This window comes from Mastigoproctus giganteus, chromosome 7 (genome assembly GCF_048544385.1).
Source record: "Mastigoproctus giganteus isolate SK-2022 chromosome 7, ASM4854438v1, whole genome shotgun sequence".
In the NCBI taxonomy this organism is placed as follows: Eukaryota; Metazoa; Arthropoda; class Arachnida; order Uropygi; family Thelyphonidae; genus Mastigoproctus; species Mastigoproctus giganteus.
This window is the reverse complement of record NC_143581.1, coordinates 160,180,712-160,203,490: the sequence shown is the minus strand read 5'-3', so window position 1 is coordinate 160,203,490 and position 22,779 is coordinate 160,180,712. Positions and strand designations below refer to the sequence as shown.

The window sequence follows — 22,779 nt, the reverse complement described above, 5'->3', positions numbered from 1 at the left end:
AAATAATGGAGTCTATAGTCAACAGAGTAATGCCAGACCACCTAGACAGGACTGCAGTTATACTTAAGACAGCATGGGTTTATTAAGGGGAATTCTTTTCTGACCAGTTTGATTGGAAACTGGGTTGCAGTCATAAAGGAACTGGATGCAAAATATAATTTTGATATCACATACTTTGATTTCAGGAAAGCTTTTGATACTGTTGCACATAAAAGACTGCTGTGCAAATTGGAGCAGTGTGGCATTTAAGTACAAGTTACTGTCATGATATGAATGAAAGGATGTTTGAGTAGGGGAAGACAGAGAATGATTTTGAATGGACACTGCTCATTTTTTTTATATTTAAGTATTTATTTATTTCTATATGGTGTTTTTTTTTTTTTTTTTTCTACCTTTGCTGTTACCTATTAATATATACATATATATATTTTTTTTTTATATTTTTTTTTTTTTTTTACACATTATATGAAAAAAATTTTAGTGTCATGAAGGTTAACTATTTTATTTATTTATTTATTTTTATTTTTTTTGAGAAGAAGCAATTTTCTTTTTATTGATGTACAGTTTTTTTTGTTTTATAGCAAAATGGCCAGCTGGCTTCAAGCACCAATAAAAGGAGTGCTGATGGACATAACAGGAGTCTTGTATGAAAGTGGAACATCATCTGCAATTATGGGATCTGTGGATGCTGTAAACAGGTTAGAAAAACTTACTGAAAAAATATATAGCAGACATGTATATATACTTGAATATGTTTTTGTGTTATCTTGGCAATTTAAACTTTGTATGCATAGTTCCTTGATAGGTGTTTCATTTATTATATCATATTTTTTATGAAAGTCCTAATACTGATGATAGGATTGCTTCTTTCACCAAGATCTGTCCGAATGTTATCCAAAGTTACTTAAATCGTGGAATTCCCTGGTGTAACTTCTTTTTTAATAGTCACCATGACTCCAACATACAGGATGCTTCAATTAAAGTGCACCAGAAGTCTGTTTATTTTTAAGTTTAGCCAATATGTTATCTGATCTTTTTATTCATATTTAGGCTGAAATTTTTAAATTTGATGTTAAAATTGTACCAAATATTACCATTTTATATTTTAAGATTTCTAAATTAAACTTTTGCCCCATCAATTGCATTTTCTTCAGTGGGAAAGTTCTAAAATGTCATCTCTGTACTTTAGAAACAAACTGATTTTATTCGAATAAAAAAATGAAACAAACACAATATTTGCATGATAATAGCTCATCAGCACGTGGATTTAGCTGTGAACCACTGACTACGAGTGCAGTTGTCACGTCGCCTCACACTACAACTACTGTTTTTATTTTTATTTTTCTTCAAATAAAATTGATTTGTATTTGTTTCAGAAGCACACCAGTGATATTTTTAGACTAAACCAATAATGGGGAAAAACTTTCCCATCGAGAAAACTAGCAGTTGTTTAGGTAGAATTTTAATTTAGAAATCATAAAATCGTCTAAAGTAAAGAAAGCCAACACGAGAACCACGGGAAACTTTTACCAGTCAAAAGCGTTTCCTGGTACCACAGCTTCTCCCTGCATTCTTGGTAAACAGATGGTGCGTGTTATTGGTAGTGGCAGAAGAAGTCTATAACGATGTATTGATTAGTTTTTTCTTATTATTAAAAGCAGATTATCGGAGTTCATGAGTGGGCTGAAATTTACTTATGGGTACACCCTACCCGCTGTTTTAACCCAATACGAAAACGATTTCTACAGACAGTGTGTGTTATCAGTAGTTGTAGTAGAAGTCGTTCTCCTATCAGGTTAAAACAGTGGGAAGGTGGGGGATAAACACTCCAAGACTGAGGCAGTCTGGAGGGTGTACCCATAAGTGAATTTCAGCCATGAAGGCATTACACTCATGAACTCCAATAATCTGCTTTTAATAATGAGAAAAAAACTAGAGAAAAATCATGTTCGGCTACAAAATCCACCTGCATTAACTGCCAAGAACATCCTGCTTACTCGTGAGCATGCCAGAGTTGGAAGGAGGTAAAATAAATTCAAAGTCTTAAGGCAAAGCTGAACTCCCAGAGTTTCTTGGCCTGAAAGAGAAATATCCATTAAACATCTCTTCAAAAGGGCTTGAACCATATAACAAGCCCTTTACACAGGAAGAGTTAAATGCAGAACTCTTTCTCATGCATGCAAGATGGGCCAGATGACATCCACTACGAAATGATGAAACACCTCTCACCACAATCAAAGGATCACCTTTTAATTTTATTTAATAGAATTTTTCTTAATAAACAATTTCCAGATTCCTGGCGAAAGGCAATCGTTCTTGCATTCCCAAAACCAGGAAAGGATCCTAGAAATCCAAGTAACTATCGTCCTATTGCTCTGATAAGCTGTTTGTGCAGGGTCCTGGAAAGAATGATTAATTCTCACGTATGGTATTTGGAAACAAATGGTCTGCTTTCCAAGATACAGTGCAGCTTCTGAAGAAACAGAACTACTTTGAATCATTTAATCCGACTTGAAACATACATTTGCGACGCTTTTATTAAATCTGAGCATCTGGTAGCAGTTTTCTTTGATATTGAAAAAGCATATGACACAGCCTGGCAATTTGGCATATTACAAGACCTCTATAACTTTGGTCTTAGGGGTAGGTAACCTACCTCTTTTTATTAAAAACTCTCGAATTGCCAATTTAAAGTCTGTTTAGGATCCACACTCTCTCTCTCTCTCTCTCTCTCTCTCTCGAGTATTTTATCAGGAGGAGGGAGTCCCGCAAGGATCAGTTCTAAGTGTCACACTTTTCGCAATCAAAATAAACTCTGTTACAGAATAACTCCCCCCCCCACACGGTAAACAATGCCCTCTACGTTGACAATTTTGCTATATTTTGTCATTCATGCAATATGAGGGTCATTGAAAGGCAACTGCAAAAAACCATTGATCACCTTATATCTTGGTCATTGGCATGGGTTCATATTTTCATCATAGAAGACCATTTATGTACACTTCTGTTGCAAACGTAATCTTCATCATGACCGAGATATAAGGCTTGGGCAAAGCAACATCCCAGTTGTAGCAGAAGGCAAATTCCTTGGACTTATTTTCAACAGGAAGTTGACATTTCTACAACATATTCGTCAGCTTAGGACAAGGTGTGTTAAGGGATTTAACATCCTTTGTGCCCTTTCGTCAACTTCGTGGGGCACAGATCGTTCTACCCTTCTTTGTTTTTACTGAGCCCCTGTCCATTCTAAACTTGATTATGGGTCTCAGGTTTATGGTTCTGCTACAGATAATGTATTTCGGTGGTTAGATCCGGTCCGCCATCCGGACAGCCACCGGAGCATTTTGCCTATCTCCTGTCCAAAGCCTTTACATTGAAGCAAATGAACCATCTCTATCTCTTCGATGTAAGCAGTTGTCCTTAGAGTATTCTTTTAAATTGAAATCCTTGCGTGACTATCCCATGTGGGCATCTGTTTTTGAACCACGTTGGGAAAATCTCTACAACACTCATCAGATTGCCAACAAACCTTTTGGTATGGTATTCGCATCCAAGGACTGTTAAATGAACTAGATATGATGGTAGACAATGTTGCCCAGTCACGAAGCCAATTCCTTCCACACTGGCTTGCTCATCTTCCAACTTGTGACTACTCCCTTAAGATCTAGGAGACAGCTACTACGCTGCCAGCTGTCTACCAGCAACTCTTTGCATCACATAGAGAGAAGTATTGACTTTCTGCCAATCCGTACAGATGGCTTGAAGTCAGAATGTTATGTGGGATCTGCTGTGTTTCCTAACAAAACATTATCCAATAAAATCCCACAAGAAACTAGCATTTATACTGCAGAGTTGCATGCAATATAAACAGCCCTTGATCACATTAAAAATAGCGATTACCAAAGGTATATGATATATACTGAAAGGACAGAATTCATGGGGTTCCTGGGCAATGCGATGTGATGCTGTGACTCCTTTTGCTAGTGGATGAACCCACCGCTTGGTAGGTATATAGGTACACTGCATTCATGTAGACCGTAATTTGATGTCAGTTTGGATAAACGTGAATTAACTGACTTTGAAAGAGGGATGATAGTGGGTGCCTGACATATGGGTCACTCTATTGCGGAGGTGGTACAGAAATTGCACTATCCCCGTTCGACAGTATCAGGTGTGCATCTGGAATATGCCATTTCCGGAATAGCATCTCATCGTGGACAGGGCTGTGGGCAGAGAAAGGTGGTGGATGAACGTGGCTGTCAACGTCTGTCTTGCATCATTTCAGCCAACTAGAGAGCGAGTGGCATAACTCTCTACCGACTTCAACAAGGGAGGTGCCAGAAATGTTTTCACCAAGACCATCAGGAGATCATTAGCCACAATAGGCTATGGGAGCTGCCGACCCACCAGAGTCCCATTGCTAACACTATGACACAGATCTCAATGCCTCAACTGGATGAAAGAACATCGGCACTGGACCGTGAATGGTTGGAGATGGGTCTCCTGGTCCCACGAGTCCCATTTCCAGTTACTTCGAGCTGATGGGAGGATGCATATCTGACAGAAACCGCACGAAGCTATGCATCTGCCATGCCAACAAGGAACCTGTTCAGACAGGTGCAACGGTCGGTAATGGTCTGGAGCATGTTCAACTGCTCCAGACCATTACCGACCGTTGCACCTGTCTGAACAGGTTCCTTGTTGGCATGGCAGATGCATAGCTTCGTGCGGTTTCTGTTGGGACTTCACGTTGGGACTTCTGGTACATCTAGTCACGTCTGAATGGTCCAGATTACATGTCCATCTTTGCAGACCATCTGCATCCCTTCATGGTTATTATGCACCCATAGGGCAATGGACTCTTCTAGCAGGACAGTGCACCTCCCCACAGAGCCGTGGTGACTAGAATGTTATTTGAAGAGTATTCTGTATGTAGATTTTATCACCTTGGAATTACCTCCCCGTTCAACAGACGTGAACCGTGTGGAGCATCTTTGGGATACTGTGGAAAGGTCCATTCGAGCTTTGGATCCTCCACCCAGGAATGCAATGGAATTATGGACAGCTGTGCAGCAAGCATGGATGGAAATACCTGTGGAATGCTTTCGTGAATTAGTGGAGTCAGTGCCTCGCTGTGTGACTGCCCTTATCCGGACGAAAGATGGGCCTCCTGTTACTAGGTAGCTATCCATGATTTCTGCCCATTCAGTGTATAGTGACTCATCAAGTGTGTTACAGGCTCTATTATAAATGAGGTATAACCCTTACCCAGTCCTGTCCTGGATCCAGCAGATGCTTTTTTCTCTTGTTGAATCAAAATTTGACATTCGCTTCTGCTGGATCCCAAGCCACATTGGGATCTGGGGAAATGAATTAGCTGATACCACTGCCAAGTCAGCCACTTCCCTGGGTAATCATTGCTTGTCAGTCCCCTATACAGACTACAGCCAAATAATACGCTCTAAATTGTATTCCCAATGACAAGATTCTTGGCACAGACAGTCCACAAATAAACTACATCACATTAAGCCTGTAATCATGCAATGGCAGTCCAGTCTATGCAGGGTCTGAAAACAAGAAGTTCTTGCTCAGCTCTGCATAGATCATAGTTATCTAACACATTCCTTTTTGCTGAGGGCAGATGACCACCTAAACACTATTTTAACTATTCGTCACATTTTTATAGAACCACAACGTTTATTTTTTAGGGATTTTAATAATCTGGCTGAACCATCTACACTCAGTCAGATTTTAGATGACAGACACAACATGTCTGATGACGTTTTTAACTTTTCACACTCATTCAATTTATATACAAAGGTTTAAGTTTATATTTTTTATTTACCTTTATGCCGTAGTATATCATATTTACCTTCTGGAGCTTTGGAATGGTATAAATTATCGGATCATTTTCTGCAGAAAGTGCTGTAAGAGCAGTAAGTGCTAAACTACAAGAATTTGATCTCAGTATTCAGAAGCACATTGTATTACATGTGGTACCAGTATGATGATCAGATTTGGAAAACTAGTGTGGCAAAATATCATATTTACTTTCTTGACGTGGTAGACTCTTTATAGACTACCAAAAATTTTTGTATTGACTTTAATTTTTATTTGGCACATTATGGTCTCAGCTGCTAGTGCACCATTAAACACCGAACCAACTAAGCAACCAACCTGAATGTGGCATGGCCCCAATGATGTTGATGAGCTTGGCCTGGCAATGCAGATTGTGTACACTGGGATACAGTGAGCATTATTGCACTGCCTATATAGCAGTGACTGTTAAATAGGTTGTATGATGCCAGAATGCATGAGTGTGGTGCCTGCTCCAGTGCTTACCCAGTAGTCCTTCGCTGATAGGAGATGCCTCCTCTTTATCCCTGAATACTATTCCCCAATAACATAAAATGTGGTTTCTGTCCCTTGAGATGACTTTCTTTTTCAAGTCCTTCTTTTCATATTGCATCTTATGCAGTTTTTGTATATTTTTTATTTTATTATTTTTTTAAATTAATTTCTAATTATAAATTTAATTTTTTTATTATTATAATTTTTTATAGTGTATCTATCTACCCTCTCTTCCTATTGTCTCCCTTTCTTTCCTTTGTTGAGCACATCATCCAACCCCAGGGTTGTGGTGAGTGGCTCAAAAAACATGATTTAATGTGTAGAGGTGGCCCACATCCTTGTGGCAAGGATAAGAGACAGACAGCAGATTTCCAGGTAACTTATATTGACTGTTTGTTAAGACTTCAGTCATACAATGCAACACAATACATCATTAAGCACATAGACCAGTGCAACATGCAGAATACTTTACAGAGATGCTCAACACAGAGATATGAAGCAGGTTTGAGAGATGTAACAAAGCTACATATACATTCAGTACATGGCCTTTCTGTCAGTGGGGTAACTATACCAATGCAGTGCATTGAGGTCCACTGCCCTTCTGCCCGAAACAGAAATAAATTTAATCAAGTAAAAATGTAAGTTTTTTAGTTATGTTTATGATAAAATTTATGTCTACTAACAATAATTTTCTTCACACAAAGCATGTTTATTGTTAGCTAGCTGCAGAGCACAACTGCAGTGAATAGAGGTGAAATGTTATAGCAGAGCTGCTGTTTACAGAGCAATTTTTAACAATTTGTGACTGTGGGGGCCAAAGTAAAATAGGGGCCCACTTATTGGGGGTCATTATTATTGAGTGTAGTATTACTATTGCACCTATAATCACCATTACTGATGTATCAGATTCATATTCATATCCAGATCATAAATTCATATGATCTGGATCTTTCAAAATATCTTGGGCAAGGGTACGATGGAGCAGCAAAGGCAATGAGTGTTGCATATTCGGGAGTACAATCTCGTCTAAAAGAATTACAACTGAATGAGTTGTAGGTACATTGTGCAGTGCACAATCTCAATCTAGTTATTAATGATGCAGTAAGTGGAGTACTGGAAATATTCAAATATTTTAGCATTGTTCAAAATATATATATGTGTTTTTGGCTACAGTATTAACTGTTGGGACTTGTAATCTCAAATTACAAGTGAATGTGATATTGTATTAAAGATATTAAATCCAACTCATTGGTCTAGTTGGCTTGCATCTATAATTGCTATAAAATTGAGATTTCCCAATGTACTAATGGCATTATATAACATTATCATACAATTGTCAAAAAGCGAAGAAAAGTCAGAAGCTGTCCAGTTTAAAATTAATATTGAAAATTTTGATTTTGTGTTAACCTCCATACTGATAGAACAAATCTTATCGAGTATTAATTCAACATCAACGATTTTGTAAGGAATGAATATGGATATTGGTCAAGCTGCATTGGGCATAGAAACATTGTATGATCAAGTAAAATAATTAATAAATGCATTTGAAAATATTGAAATGTTGTCAAAGAAGTATCATCTATTGCGCATAAATGGGGTATACCTTGTCAATTTTTAAATGAACAGAGGTGATTTGTTAAGAAACATTTTGATGAACTGGCAGAGGACTACCGATTTGAAAATGCAGAACTGCTCTTTAAAGTTAACATTTTTACTGTGTAATTGACTATACTATGATATGAGTGCTAGTTTTTGAGAAGTGTGTGCTCCTTATTGATATTATTTTTGACAATTCTGGTTACTGTATCAACTGTGGAAGGCTCTTTCTCGAAATTAAATTACAGGAATTCCCCGACTTACGTAATACTCGACTTAAGAAAATTCGACTTTACTTAAGTTTTTGCTGGCCAGTATTTTGGGCGCCTCCGTAGCCAGGTGGGAAGGAGCAGCAGTGCGTAGCACACGCTTCTTGATTAGACCGGGGTTCGAGCCCGTCACCACCAAATACGGAGGATGCGGAAAGGTCAGGGACTGACCACCGCATATTCCGGAGCAATATGGCCTTAGTTGCTAATGCTCCTAAAAACCAAACAACAACAACAACAGCCAGTATTTTGCTTCCTGTAGGAATAAATGGAGGTATTGTGAAAATATCGTAATGTGAACCCAATAACACAATGTTTTTTTTTTTTTTGGTAATTCGTTCCAAGTCCCTGGAAGTTGAAAATTTTGCTATATTACTGAGCTATTTATCTATAAATAGCTCAGTAATATAATCAGATGGAACAGCTAAACGGTCATATAATCAGATGGAACAGCTAAAAGGTCATATAATCAGATGGAACAGCAAAAAGGTCATATTTATAATGGAAATTGCACTACACTTTCACTGTTATCATATGTTTCCGTTATAAGAATCAGTTTTGAATGCCTTTGTGATATTTTTCTAAAGCACGTTTCTGGAGGTCATGACCAGAAAATAATAAAAACATTTGCGCTTTCCAGTTTATTGGACTTTTCTGTTAGTGCATCTAATTATAAACGAGTAGTAAACTCGATCTTATTGCATTTGCAAAAATACCGATAACTAGAATTGCATAAGTTTTTACGCTATTATAATAAAATCTTCAATCATATAAAAAACAAATTTTCAGAAACTTCTCTTCATTCCTATTTATGTATTACAATGATGAAGGGACCAACGGAAAGTGCAAGTGGTAGTAGTGCCAGGAAACGAAATAAATTGATTTAGAAATGAAGATGAAAATGATTAAGAAGTACGAAGCAGGACAAAGTTTGTCATCTATTGCAAGGGAATTAGGTGTCACTGCTTCAACAGTGAATACTATTTTAAAGGACAGTGCGGGTATAAAAGAACATGTCAGAGGATCAACGCACTTAAGATCAACAGGGATCACAAAACAGCGTTCAGGTGCTATATTGAAGATGGAACAGCTGTTAATAATTTGGATGGAAAATCAGATTCAGAAGCAAAGTGCCCCTGAGTCTAATGACCATTCAAGCAAAAGCAACAGGTATTTATAAAGATATTAAGGATAAGTACGGCAAACCCCAACCCAAGTTCGTGGAAAGCAACAGGTAGTTTAATAGGTTCAAGCATCGTGCTGTTTTCCACAATGTTAAAGTGTGCAGTAAAGTTGCCAGTGCCGATTCTGCAGCTGCAGAGAAATTTTGTGATGTATTGGGGAAAATTATTGATGAATGTGGCTATTCAATGCAGCAAATTTTTAACATTGATGAGACTGCTCTGTATTGGAAAAAAATGGCAGATCGAACGTACATTGCCAAAAAGGAAAATACAATGGCAGGTTTCAAGGCGTCAAAAGATAGGGCCACACTCTTGCTTGGAGCTAATGCAGTGGGAAAGTACAGATTAAAACCACTGCTTGTGTACCATTCTGGAAATCCTCGTGCATTTAAGGGCATCAGTAAAGCCACCCTACCGGTGCACTTCTGATCGAACCAGAGAGCATGGATAACAATATCTCTCTTTGAGGATTGGTTTTAATGCTGCTTCATTCCTGAGGTTGAAAAATATTGTAAAGCCAGTGACGTTCCTTTCAAGATTTTGCTTCTATTAGATAATGCTCCTGGACATCGTATGCATCTAGATGATTTTAATTAAAATGTGAGAGTCATATTTCTACCGCCAAACAAGACTTCACTCATCCAACCTATGGATCGGGGTGCTATTTAAAAGCATACTATTTACTTACAACATTTTCTCTGGCATTGTCTGCAGTAGACGATGAGAAAAGTTTTACGTTAAGAGACTTTTGGAAATCTTACAATATTTACCACGGCATCTTAAACATTAATAAGGCCTGGGCGGAAATTACTAAAAGTTGTGGCGCCTCCGTAGCCAGGTGGGAAGGTGCAACAGTGCGTAGCACATGCTTCTTGATTAGACCGGGGTTCGAGCCCGTCACCACCAAATTCGGAGGATGTAGAAAGGTCAGGGAATGACCACCGCATATTCCCGGAGCAATATGGCCTTAGTTGCTAATGCTCCCAAAAAACAACAACAATAACTAAAAGTTGTTTAAATGGCGCATGGAAGAAAATATGCCCATGGTATGTAAAAGGCTTCGAAGGATTTGAAAAAGACGAATCATACGAAGAGGTTACAGATAAGATTGTAAAGGTTGCAGAGCTACTTCAATTGGAGGTTGATGCCAAAGACATGGAGGAGTTAATAGAGGAAGAAGAGAAGGAATTATCTAACGAAGAACTTATTGACTTGTAGGCAGCGATAGTGAAAGAAGAAAATGCTGACGAAGCTCAAGATGAACCAAATGAGGACCCCGAGATGTTTCATCACCAGAGAGATGGCAGTGGCATTTCATGAAATTGCATCGGCAATGATGAAGTTTGAGAAGATGGATCCTGACAGCGAATGATTCTTAAAAGTTAACAGAGGGATGAATGATGATATGCTTGCTTACTACAAAGAAACCTGTGATGAAAAGAAAAAAGCCACCGTCCAATCATCCATTAATATGCTCTTTCGTAAGATTGAGTGGCCGATCCCTTCTAAATCCACAGCCCTCAACCTCCGATTCTGGCAAAAATGCTCGAGAGGTAAAACTTACTGACATTATGCCTGTCTCCTCTCTTTTTTTGTAATTTTATAATTTTGAATTTTTTTAAAATTGCATGCTTTTGTAATTTTTCCTGTGCATGAGATAAAAAATTTAATGAATACAATAAATAATTCTATTTACATGTTTGTTGAACATTTCTTTTTTGATTCAATCAATTCAGCGAGCACAGTTGCGAGTGTTGAACAAGCATGGGGCAAATTCTGACTTACGTAGCGTTCCACGGAATGCAACCATTACGTAAGTCGGGGAGTTCCTGTAATTTAGAGTTATTTGAGAAACACCATGGACAACAACATCTATCAGTGCTAGCTCTGCTTAGCATAGAAGTGCAAGAAGCTGAAAGAATGGACATTTCTAAATTAATTAATGATTTTGACAATGCCAAATCTAGAAAAAACCATTTTAAATCAGGTAAGTCAATATATTACAGTACTTTATTTAATTTCAGAATTTATTTTTCATTTTATATTTACAGAATTTAATATTATTTTTGTTTTTATATTGTATTGGTAGAGATGTTAAATACATATTTACCGTTATATTGTTAACTTTTCATTTTTACCAATACAAATATTTTCAGGGGGCCCACACTAAACTTTGCATTGGGGCCCACTTTTTCTAGTTACGCCACTGCTTTCTGTACAGCTTTTCATCTGTGTGTCAGCAAGTTTAGGAGCCCCTGCCATTTTGCTTAATTTCAGATTGTCGGTGCCTTCAGATTTGTCAATGGTAAAAGCAAAGAGAGATACAGAAAGGATCTTTAGCAGCATCTCTGCTGTAATTTTCATCCATTTCTGTTAAAGTGTGGCTGAAACCTTTGATTGAAGAAAATATTCTATATATTTTGCTTTATAACCATTGTAAGAATAATATTATTGTAGCAACCTGTATGGTTTCAGTGTGTTGTGTTGATATCTCAGCTCTTCTGACTGAGAAAAGTGCACACTCTTGTGTAACTTTTACAGTTTTTCCATGAAAAGTTACACAAGTTACATGCCCTTAATTTGCACTTTCATCAAGTAGTTTTAATAATTTTAACCCAGCAGTGGCTGTGCTCCAGTTTGTTGTAATGAGGTTGTGCCCTAGATTGTTGCAGTGGAGGTTGTGCTGTGTCTGACAGGTGATTGGCTTTGTTTTTTATTTATGAAAAAAGTTTTTTGGATTTCATGAATTCTGTTTCCAGTTTTTAATAGATTTATTTAAAAAAAGATATATTGATATCTTTTCTTAATAAATTTATTAAGAAAAGATGATATATTGCCCTATTTATTATATCTACATTTTTATTTTTTAATATGAAAATTAAATTAAATATTTTAGAAATGATGTTTTTTGCACATGTAATTTTTAAAAAGCATAAAAAAAAAGTCTCAGCCAAATAATATAAATATGAAACTAATAGTCACTTCCATTTACCAGTGGAGAAAATGGTTAAGAGTGTGAAATTTTAAAATTGCACACATGCATTTATTTCTGCATATATATTACATATGGGAGAACAGAAATATACACCAACTTTCGTTAATTCTGCCAAAAATTTAAAAAATAATGTTACAGTTATAAAATATAAACACGAAACTGTGAGGCACTTTGATTTTAGAGTTGATAAAATCGTGAAGCATGTGAAAATTCAAAGTTATGCACGCACACATATTTCTGCTTCTATTGTGTGCGTTTGTGCACACACACACATATATTCCAATTTCATTTTGGTAAAATGAAAATGGAATTTAATTTTCTATTTGATAAAATCAATAAACTATTAAGTGTGCAAAATTTTAAAATTATGTTTGGACACATTTTTCCACTTAATATTCTGTAAGGTATGTTATTTAGCAGAAGACTTTGTACTTTTATGTATTCAGCAGTATTTCTGAATTCAAAATATTCAAATTTGACAACAGAATAAAAAAAAAAATTTGGGTTAATAAAAAAATACTGACAAACTGGATTCAATATTTATTATCAACTGAAGCTCTTTGCAAAAACAATAAAAAGAATGATTGCTGCAAGGGACATCCCTTTCCACAGTTCTCATTTCTTTTTCTGATCATGAGTTTTCAGCTAATTATTCTGGGAAAGACTTAAAATAATTTTCCTAAATGAGACTATGCTTTATTTGAAAAATATTATAGAAAGTTTAGAGGTGGGCATATCTGGTGCATTTCCTTGAACTAGAAAGGCATGAACACCATTTTTTTCGATCCATAGGATTTTATTTTTTATTACTTCTAGGAAGCAGATTAATCACTGTAATATTCCATAATCACTGTAATCACTGTATAAAAAAAAAATCACTGTAATATTCCATATGACACTAAACTTGTAGGACACTTTGGAATAGTAACTGCAGAATAACTTGTATCTTGGTGGAGTTGAATTGAAAAGAGAGGAAGAAAGTGATCTGGGAATTATGATATGGGTGGATATGAAATTCTCTGAATAGTGTAAACAGGCAGCCAAGAAAATACATAGTGCCCTATGATGATTTATCAAATGATAGCCTGTAGAGATAAGGACATTGTAATACCACTGTATAAAGCAGTTGTTAGATATTTGAAATACTGTGTCCAAGTATGGAGACCTCATTGAAAAAAAAAAGACATTGAGCTCCTTGAAAGGGTCCAAATGCTGGCAACCCTCATGGTGAGATCTGACAAAGGGCGAATATGTGAGGAAATTTATACTCTTGATAACATAAACGTAAAATCATGAAAACATAAAAGCAACTCCTATAACTCAAGAAAAATGGACATTGTAATACTAAATGTGCAGTAATACGTGCAAACATCAGTGAATCACAATGGCAATTACATCAGTGTCAGTTTATTTAGTGGAGGTGACCAAGTGTGTTGAATCACTATAACTAATGCTTATTTAGTGCACAAATTAGCCCCAGTTAAGTGAGAAATCACACTAACTCCCATTTTTAGGTTGAAATTCATCAGAAAAATCAAAAAAGGAAACTTCTTGCTAGAATGAACAAATTTCTTCAAAATGCATCTGCCTGGAGCTGTACATTCAATTTTCAGCCTGATTTGAACATGTTAAGGAGTTCTTTATTTTGTTTTCATGTGCTCTTGAAAATTTGAGTATAGATTATCTTTTTGTTCTTAACTTGTATTTTTACATAAAATAATATGCTGGTAGCTTGATACTGATTTATGGAACTTTATAATTAAAGTTCTTGCATGACAACCTTTTTTTTTTTACATCTCTTTTAGGTTGCGATTAGCACAATTGCCATTTAAATTCCTCACAAATGAAACTCATAATACAAGAGCTATGCTTATTGAAAAGCTTCAGAATTTTGGCTTTCAGCTTAGTGAAGATGATGTGTTTTCTCCAGCCCCTTTAGTGAATGAAATTTTGAGATCAAGAAATTTGAACCCATATTTGCTTGTTAATTCAGGTATGCATTTTATCATTACTTAATGTGAGATTTCTAATAACGGTGATTTTAGTGTCAAAATTAAGTACAGTAGAATTCTAGTTATCTGAAATATTGATATCCCAAAATTTTTTTTATTTTTGTTTTGTCCCCTAATTTCCCTCAAAGAAATCAATGCATTTAATATTTAAATGTATTGATTTCTTTGAGTCTTTAAGAAATAAAACTGTTACATTAATATAAATCATTATGTGAATGTAGCAAAGAAGAATAAATTTTGCCCACTCGCATCTGTATAACTCCACAAACTCTGATATGATGCACAAAAACTTCATTGTAAAAGAAAACAGCTACAAATTTGCCATTAAATAAATTACTGCAAATAAAAATTTATTCAGTAGTCAGTTTGTAGACATTTTATTTTTTAGCAGAATTTTTATGCTTCAGTCAGTGTGGTTAATATTATATAAAAGTGACATGGATAGTCGACCCAGCCTGCTTGCCTTGTTTCACTGACCCATCAAACTTCTTAGTTTTTTTTTTTTTATATACTTTGTTATTTAAATTTTTATTTTATAGTCCCCTGGTTTAACTTTCAGTAAATGGCTGATCTGTGCATGAAGTTCAGTGAACTCATGATACATTCTTTGGATATTTTTAAGTAATGCACAAAATTAGATAGAAAGCATGAACTAATGATCCAGGTTACTGATTTTGACACAGAAGAAAATAGCTCCATCATTAAATACCAATCTGAATCAGAAACTGAAATTGCAGTGGGGACATTGTGAAGACTGTACATCAGAAAAACCAGCAGCCTATGAAGCATTTAATGTTTTCACATTTCTACTGGTTGGGGCGAATTGCATTGAATTGAATGCAAACACAATTTGAAGAAGAATTGAATGCAAACACAATTGGAAATACAGAGTCCTAAAGCAAAAAAGAAAGACTGACATCTTTCAAGCTGCAAAACATTGCCATTATTTTGAAGATATTATCTGAAAAAATGGACTATACAAAATGGGATTAGTTCCACTTGTTTTGGATGATTGGGATTCTGTTGTATTCAAATGAGGTATGGGAAGCCTGTATTCAAATGAGGTATGGGAGTATTATGTAAAATAAAAATGTCATAATGTTTTCATTTGCAATTTTTTAATGATTTTACTTTTACAAAGTGATTATGAAAACATTCTGAAAGAATATAGGATTGTAACTATAGGTGAAATGTCCATTAACATATCTCTATATATTTCAATTAAGTAACTGAAATCAGATAAATTTTGTACATTTTACCATGTGTTGTTCGATTTTCAGTCATGGGAATCATTCTGCTTCCACTGAAGATCTAGGATGATTAAAAGCTGCTTTGAAACAGTTGCTCAGGCAGTGCTTCAGGTTTTTAAATATATAGCATATTCACTTTTTGCAGGCAATACCATACAATTTAAAAAGATATATTAGGAATTTAAGCAGAATCGTGGATAGCAGTATTTGGTTCTAAGTTGAACATAAGCTCAAACCTGCAATCACTCTGCAATCCCATAGTTTATACTGTATAGGACAGTGGTTTTCAACCTTTTTTTAATGACGGCACCCCTAAGTAATTTATTTTGTTTTGCGGCACCCCTACTCAATTTTCTGCCTGTTACATCCAATTCTCTCTGTGTGTGTGTATATATACAGTGAAACTTCCCTTTAACGGACAGCCATGGGGCACCAAAATGTGTCCGTTAGAGAGAAGTGTCCGCTAACAAGAGTCTGAGGGAGAAAAAAGAAAGAAAAATCGTTAAACGTTTAATGTAAAATTAAATTAAAATATATACAGATTTTGAACAATATTTTTGTAAATAATATACAATTACATACACAAGAGATAAAGAAAAATCGTTAAACATTTAATGTAAAATTAAATTAAATTATATACAGATTTTGCACAATATTTTTGTAAATAATATACATACAATTGTGCTATGCATATTATGACTTTATCTTAAGAAAAATGCATACAGTAATCACTTATTTTCTTCTGCACCTTCTTCTAGCTGATAATTTTGTTTTCAACATTTGTTTGGAGTAAAGAAACCATCGAAAGTCCTTCAGTATCTTCTTCAGCGGCGAAAAACATTTTTAAACGATTGATTTGTATGAGCACTTCTTCTATTTTCATCGGTGGTTCGTCGTTAATATGTTCTTCGACAGAATGACCTCCTTCAATTTCTTCATCCTCATGAGGAACTTCTTGAAAAATATCGATGATAATGTCGTTGATATCTATAGCACCATCTTCTGTAGTGAGGTTTGAGTCTATATCTTTGTAGCCAAGGTCACTTGCAGCGGAAGTATCGTACATTATCAATAGATGTTGAAGTTCTTGTTCTTCTTGGTGCTCCACATTGCTGTTCACAACTTCAATTTTTGCGTTTGAGAAGCCAGACTTTACAAAACAGTTCACGACAGTTTGTTTTCTAATTGCGTTTACTGAAGAGGAAATCCATTGAATCGCATCTAGGATGCTGATTTTCTTTGCAAGGTCACTCGCACATGTTACATCGTTCATGTTTGCAATGAGATGTCTTAAAACACGTTTTCTGTAGTGAAGTTTAAAATTTTTTATTATCCCTTGATCCAAGGGCTGACACTCTGCAGATGTGTTTGGTGGCAGAAAAATGATTTGAATGTTGGACAATTCAATGTGCGGGTGAGATGCAGCATTATCCATGAAAAGAATAATTTTTCTGTTTTGACGAATCATGTTTTGGTTAAGGTGACTTATCCATTCGCTCATGATATCTCGTGTCATCCACGCTTTTTTATTAGACTTCCAGTCAACATCCAAAAGAGTCAACTTTATGCCCTTGAAACAACGAGGATTTTGTGGGTTTCCTATAACAAGAGGTTGTTCAAAGTCTCCAGGCATATTTGTACACATTAGTACAGTCAAGCGTTCCTTAGAAATTTTTCCGCCCTGGCACTTTTCGTTTTTTAGACTCGTGTTTTCAGGAAGAGCTTTAAAAAAACAACCCTGTTTCGTCACAGTTGTAAATATCCTTAGCTTCAAAATCACGACATAAATCTTCCAATTTGACGGTCCACTCTGTTACAACCCCAGTATCAACAGATCCACCTTCACCACTTACGGTTTTCCAAGAAATTTTATGCCGAGTTTTGAACTTGTCTAGTCATCCCACAGAAGCTTTGAACTCATTTACTCCCATAGATTTCGCAACCTCCAAAGCCTTTTTCCTAATAATAGGCCCATTAATGGGAATTTTTTTAGCACATGCGCGACAAATTTGAAGTCTAACAGTTTTCGGGAATGATTTTTGACCCTGATCATTTACGTGTTGCCAAAATTGTTTGAGCAGTTCATTTTTTTTCTTTAGGATGTCGCTTACCTGCGTCTTCCCGATTTTGAATTTTACAGCGAGATTGCGAACACTATTTTTTTGCCGATCATACGCATTAATGAGTTCGACTATCTTTTAAAGTTAAATGTTTACGAGAAGACATTGTGCACTTCACACGACACTGAACAAAACTGAAAACTGAAACTGAAAAGACGAAAGGCCGACCATATTGCCCCTCTCCCTGCACACACCGAATTCATCAGAAGTTTTACACGTGCCTTAAAATTCTTGAAAAAGGGTTTAGAACCGCGACGTAAACCTTGATAAAATTCAGAGAATCGGAAATAGAAAATAAACACACGATTGAGGCAATACGTGGAAGAAACGTTCCTAGAAAAAGGGCCGTGAGCTCGCCCGCTGTCCGTTATGGGGAGATCAAATTAAGTGCTAATCTAAACGAAACAGTGCAGATTGCCTGTCCGCGTCCGTTACAGAGAATGTCCGCTAGACAGAAGCTGCAAACACGTTAAAACCAATGGAGGTGAGTTGGGGAATTTGAAAATGTCCATTGTAGAGAGATGTCCGTTAACGAGAGGTGTCCGTTAAGAGAAGTTTCACTGTATATATATATATATATATATATATATATATAGTAAAAATATATATATATATATATGTTAGTTATTACGATAATATAATTATAAAAATTACATTTCATAATACAAATTATATATATATATAGAATATATAATAATTGTATTCTTTATATAGAGGTACTAAGTAAACATCAATTATAGATCACTGGTATAGGATCTATAATTGATGTTTAATGGTGATTGTCCTATACCAGTGGTGATCAATTATAGATCACCACTGGTATAGGACAATGCAGCCAGTACTACAGGTTAAAAGTATACAAAACAGTTATGTATTTAAATGGAACATTTACTTCCATACACCTTTCATTTAGCCAAAATACATTACAGCATATTTTTGTCAATAGAGATTACTTCACTGTCATTGATGAAGAGCCGGTAAGCTTCAAAATAACTTTTCCTGGTCTTGTCTTAAATTTTTAAATGTTTAGAGGATTTACCTCTTGAGGCTATGCTATCAATTTAAAAAGATATTAACAACTTAGGCAGAACAGTGAATAATAATTGTATTTGTTGCAAAATTGAACATAAGTGCAAATTTCAATGCAAAGTATTTGGTCTTGGTCTTCAGTGGAAGCAGAATGATCTCCATGATCGAAAATAAAATTGAATGCAGTAAAATACAGGAACTCCCTGACTTACGTAATACTTGACTTACGCAAATTCGACTTTATGTAAGTTTTTTCTGGCCGGTACAAGCTGAAAAGAATATGGAAACATATTTTGCATCTGTAGGGATAAATGGAGGTATTGTGAAAATATCATAATGTGAACCTAATAACATATTGTGTTTTTTTTTTTTTTTTTTGTAATTCGTTTCAAGTCCTTGGAAGTTAAAAATTTCGCTATATTACTAAGCTATTTCTCTCTCTAAAAGGTCATTTTTGTAATGGAAATTACACTACATTTTCATCGTTATCATATGTTCCTGTTTTAAGAATCAATTTTGAACGCCTTTGTGATATTTTTCTAAAGCACGTTTCTGGAGGTCATGACCAAAAAAACAATGAAAACAATTTGCACTTTCTGGTTTATTGGGCTTTGCTTTTCTGTTAGTGCAATCTATTATAAACTGGTGGTAAACTCGATCTTATTGCATTTGCGATAATCCAGATAACTGGAATTCTGTGGGTTTTTACGTTACGGTATTATGGTGAAATGTGTTCCCCTTCACTGAAATCTTCAATCATATAAAAAAAAACAAATTTTCAGAAACTTCTCTTCATTCCTATTTATGTATTACAATGATGAAGGGACCAACGGAAAGTGCAAGTGGTAGTAGTGCCAGAAAACGAAATAAATTGATTTAGAAATGAAGATGAAAATGATTAAGAAGTACGAAGCAGGACAAAGTTTGTCATCTATTGCAAGGGAATTAGGTCTCGCTGCTTCAACAGTGAATACTATTTTAAGGGACAGTGCATATATAAAAGAACATGTCAAAGGATCAATGCACTTAAGATCAACAGTGATCACAAAACAGTGTTCAGGTGCTATATCGAAGATGGAACAGCTATTAATAATATGGATGGAAAATCAGATTCAGAAGCAAGTGCCCCTGAGTCTAATGGCCATTCAAGCAAAAACAAGAAGTATTTATGAAGATATTAAGGATAAGTATGACGAATCCCAACCCAGATTCGTGGCAAGCAATGGGTGGTTTAATAGGTTCAAGCATCACGCTGGTTTCCAAAACATTAAAGTATGTGGTGAAGTCGCCAGTGCCAATTCTACAGCTGCAGAGAAATTTTGTGGTGTGTTGGAAAAAATTTATTGATGTAGACGGCTATTCAATACAGCTAATTTTTAACGTTGACGAAGCTGCTTTGTATTGGAAAAAAATGGCAGATCGAACATACATTGCCAAAGAGGAAAAGACAATACCAGGTTCCAAGGTTTCAAAAGATAGGGCCACGCTCTTGCTCGGGGCTAATGTAGCGGGAAATTACAAATTAATACCACTGCTTGTGTACCATTCTGGAAATCCTCATTTAAGAGCATCGATAAAGCCACCCTACCTGTACATTTCTGATCGAACGAGAGAGAGAGAGAGCATTGATAACAATATCTCTCTCTTTGAGGATTGGTTTTAATGCTGCTTCATTCCCGAGGTTGAAAAATATTGTAAAGACAATGATGTTCCTATCAAGATTTTGCTTCTATTAGTTAATGCTCCTGGACATTCTACGCATCTAGATGATTTCAATTCGAATGTGAGAGTCATATTTCTACCACCAAACAAGACTTCACTCGTCCAACCTATTGATCAGGGTGTTATTGCCAATTTAAAAGCATACTATTTACGCACATTTGCTCAGGCATTGTCTGCAGTAGATGTTGAGACTTTTGGAAATCTTGCAATATTTACCATGCCATCTTAAACATTAATAAGGCCTGAGTGGAAATTACTAAAAGTTGTTTAAATGGCGCATGGAAGAAAATATGCCCACGGCACGTAAGAGGCTTTGAAGTGGCTCATATCTGGTGAGTATCGGCTTGGCACGCCCAGGGTTCTGAGCTGGATATCATCATTCTTCTCTTTCTTGGTGATTCCCTTCTTCTTATCTCTCTCTCTCTCTCTCTCTCTCTCTCTCTCTCTGGGTAACTCAGGTATTTTTTTTTTATTTTTTATTTTTTGGCTGGTGCAGCATAAGCCTGAGGCTTCCTTTGCACCATATGGCTAATAATAATAATAATAAATTAAGTTAGGGAAGCCAGCAGACTGTCAAGTCATGTCTGTGGCACGGGACAAAATTACACTTATGTGAAACCATTAAAAAGGGAGACTAATAGATGCAAAATCCATCAGCGGTCTAAGACCACATTGAAAAACCTTTAAGTGTAAGATGTGCATCAGGTTATCAGAAGCAAAGAATGTACAGTATTATTAATAAATAAATACAGTAATACAAATATAATTGCTGATGGGTTAAAACATTGGCTACATCCTTTCTTTCCCTTTTTTCAAATGTGTTCCAGAAGAATCACAACATTCAATAGCTATTTTCTAATGCTATGAGTGCACCACTTTTGCTTTCCTGCCATATATTTTGCTAGTATTGAAATTTTATTGGAGATTTTTTTTTTAAGAAAAAAAATCTGAAACTTACTGTTTATTATTATTTTTTTCTTTTTTAATAAGTAATATAGTAATATTATAATAAATAATCTCTCTCCATCCCCATTTTGTTTGTATATAATACTGTATCTTCTTTAGTGTGGCCTGGTGTAGACAAATAGTCAGTGAGGAAATGTAATAGTACACACACATTTGCATTGAATATAATTTGGCCCACGTTATTGCCAAATGCAGTTAATAATATTCCTATCAGATATGTCAAAATTACTTGTAAACTCCTATGACTTATGTAGTCAGTGCCATTGTATGAAGAGAACATTTTTTATTTATAATGTGTGTTATAATGTGAAATATGCTTATGGAGCTGTTCCTCAACTCCTTATTTCCCACGAAAAAAAAAATTGGATTACCCTGTTACAACTTTCTGTATATTGAAGCACTCTAAATGCATTTTATCTATGAGAAAAATTATCAAGAACCCACAGGGAAACCTAGCATCATACACCATCTGAAACTTATTCAGTTCGGACTGAAAAAAAGATTGATTCTCACATGATTACAGGGATCTATGAGTTATTGAATGCCAGGATCTTCCTCACTGTATTACTGCTGACCCTACACTTTGTTTCTTCCATCGTTACTGGTGAAAAATTGAGTATTTGGCTCCAACCAGGAAAAAACAGGCTAGCCCTCTCAGTGGTAGACTTCATTTTCTCAAAAGCTTTAAAAAAGCAAAACAATCTTGTGAAGATCAGAGTTATTGTATTTTCTAATTTGGAGGGTATGGTTCATTATGAATTTGTTCTGCATGGTGAACAGGAGCTGGGAATACTACAAAACAGCTCTATGGTGATTGCATGATCATTTTCTGAGAAAAATGACTAGAAAAGGGACTTGAGGCATGACAGTGTCTGTGCACACTTTCCATTCAAAAATAGACCTTTGAAGCACTCCATCACTATGATTCCTAATCTGTCATGCTCACTGGATTAGGCTCCTTGTGATTTCCCCCCCCCCTAAGCTCAAAGGTCACAAATTTGCAATAATTGAAGAAATTATTCCGGACATAACATAGACACTATTGACAATTCAAAAAGAAGCCTATCAGGAATGTTTCCAGAAGTTGCAGAAGCATTGGAATGAGTATATATATACAATGTCAAGGAGACTGAAACGAGATCCATCCGAATAGCTGGTAAGCTTTGCTCCCTAAAATTTTTAATCATTTTTTGTATTTCTAGTCATTCTGTTGTTGTTCAACCAAATGTTGGAGGATTGTGTTTTATTATCCTCAGATGCTTCTTTTTCACATATATAAGGAGGC

General features: G+C 35.6%; 1 protein-coding gene across 2 annotated transcripts in view; it reads left to right on the top strand.

Annotated features, from left to right (window-relative positions):
* LOC150083289 (phospholysine phosphohistidine inorganic pyrophosphate phosphatase-like) overlaps positions 1-22,779 on the top strand; it is a 193,914-nt gene that overhangs the window by 7,656 nt on the left and 163,479 nt on the right. For both annotated transcript variants that reach the window (XM_090377151.1, XM_090377150.1), the window contains exons 2-3: positions 582-698; positions 14,201-14,388. In XM_090377151.1, coding sequence (XP_090233277.1) covers positions 586-698; positions 14,201-14,388 — 301 coding nt within the window. In that variant the 5' untranslated portion in view covers positions 582-585. The remainder of the gene's footprint in view (positions 1-581; positions 699-14,200; positions 14,389-22,779) is intronic.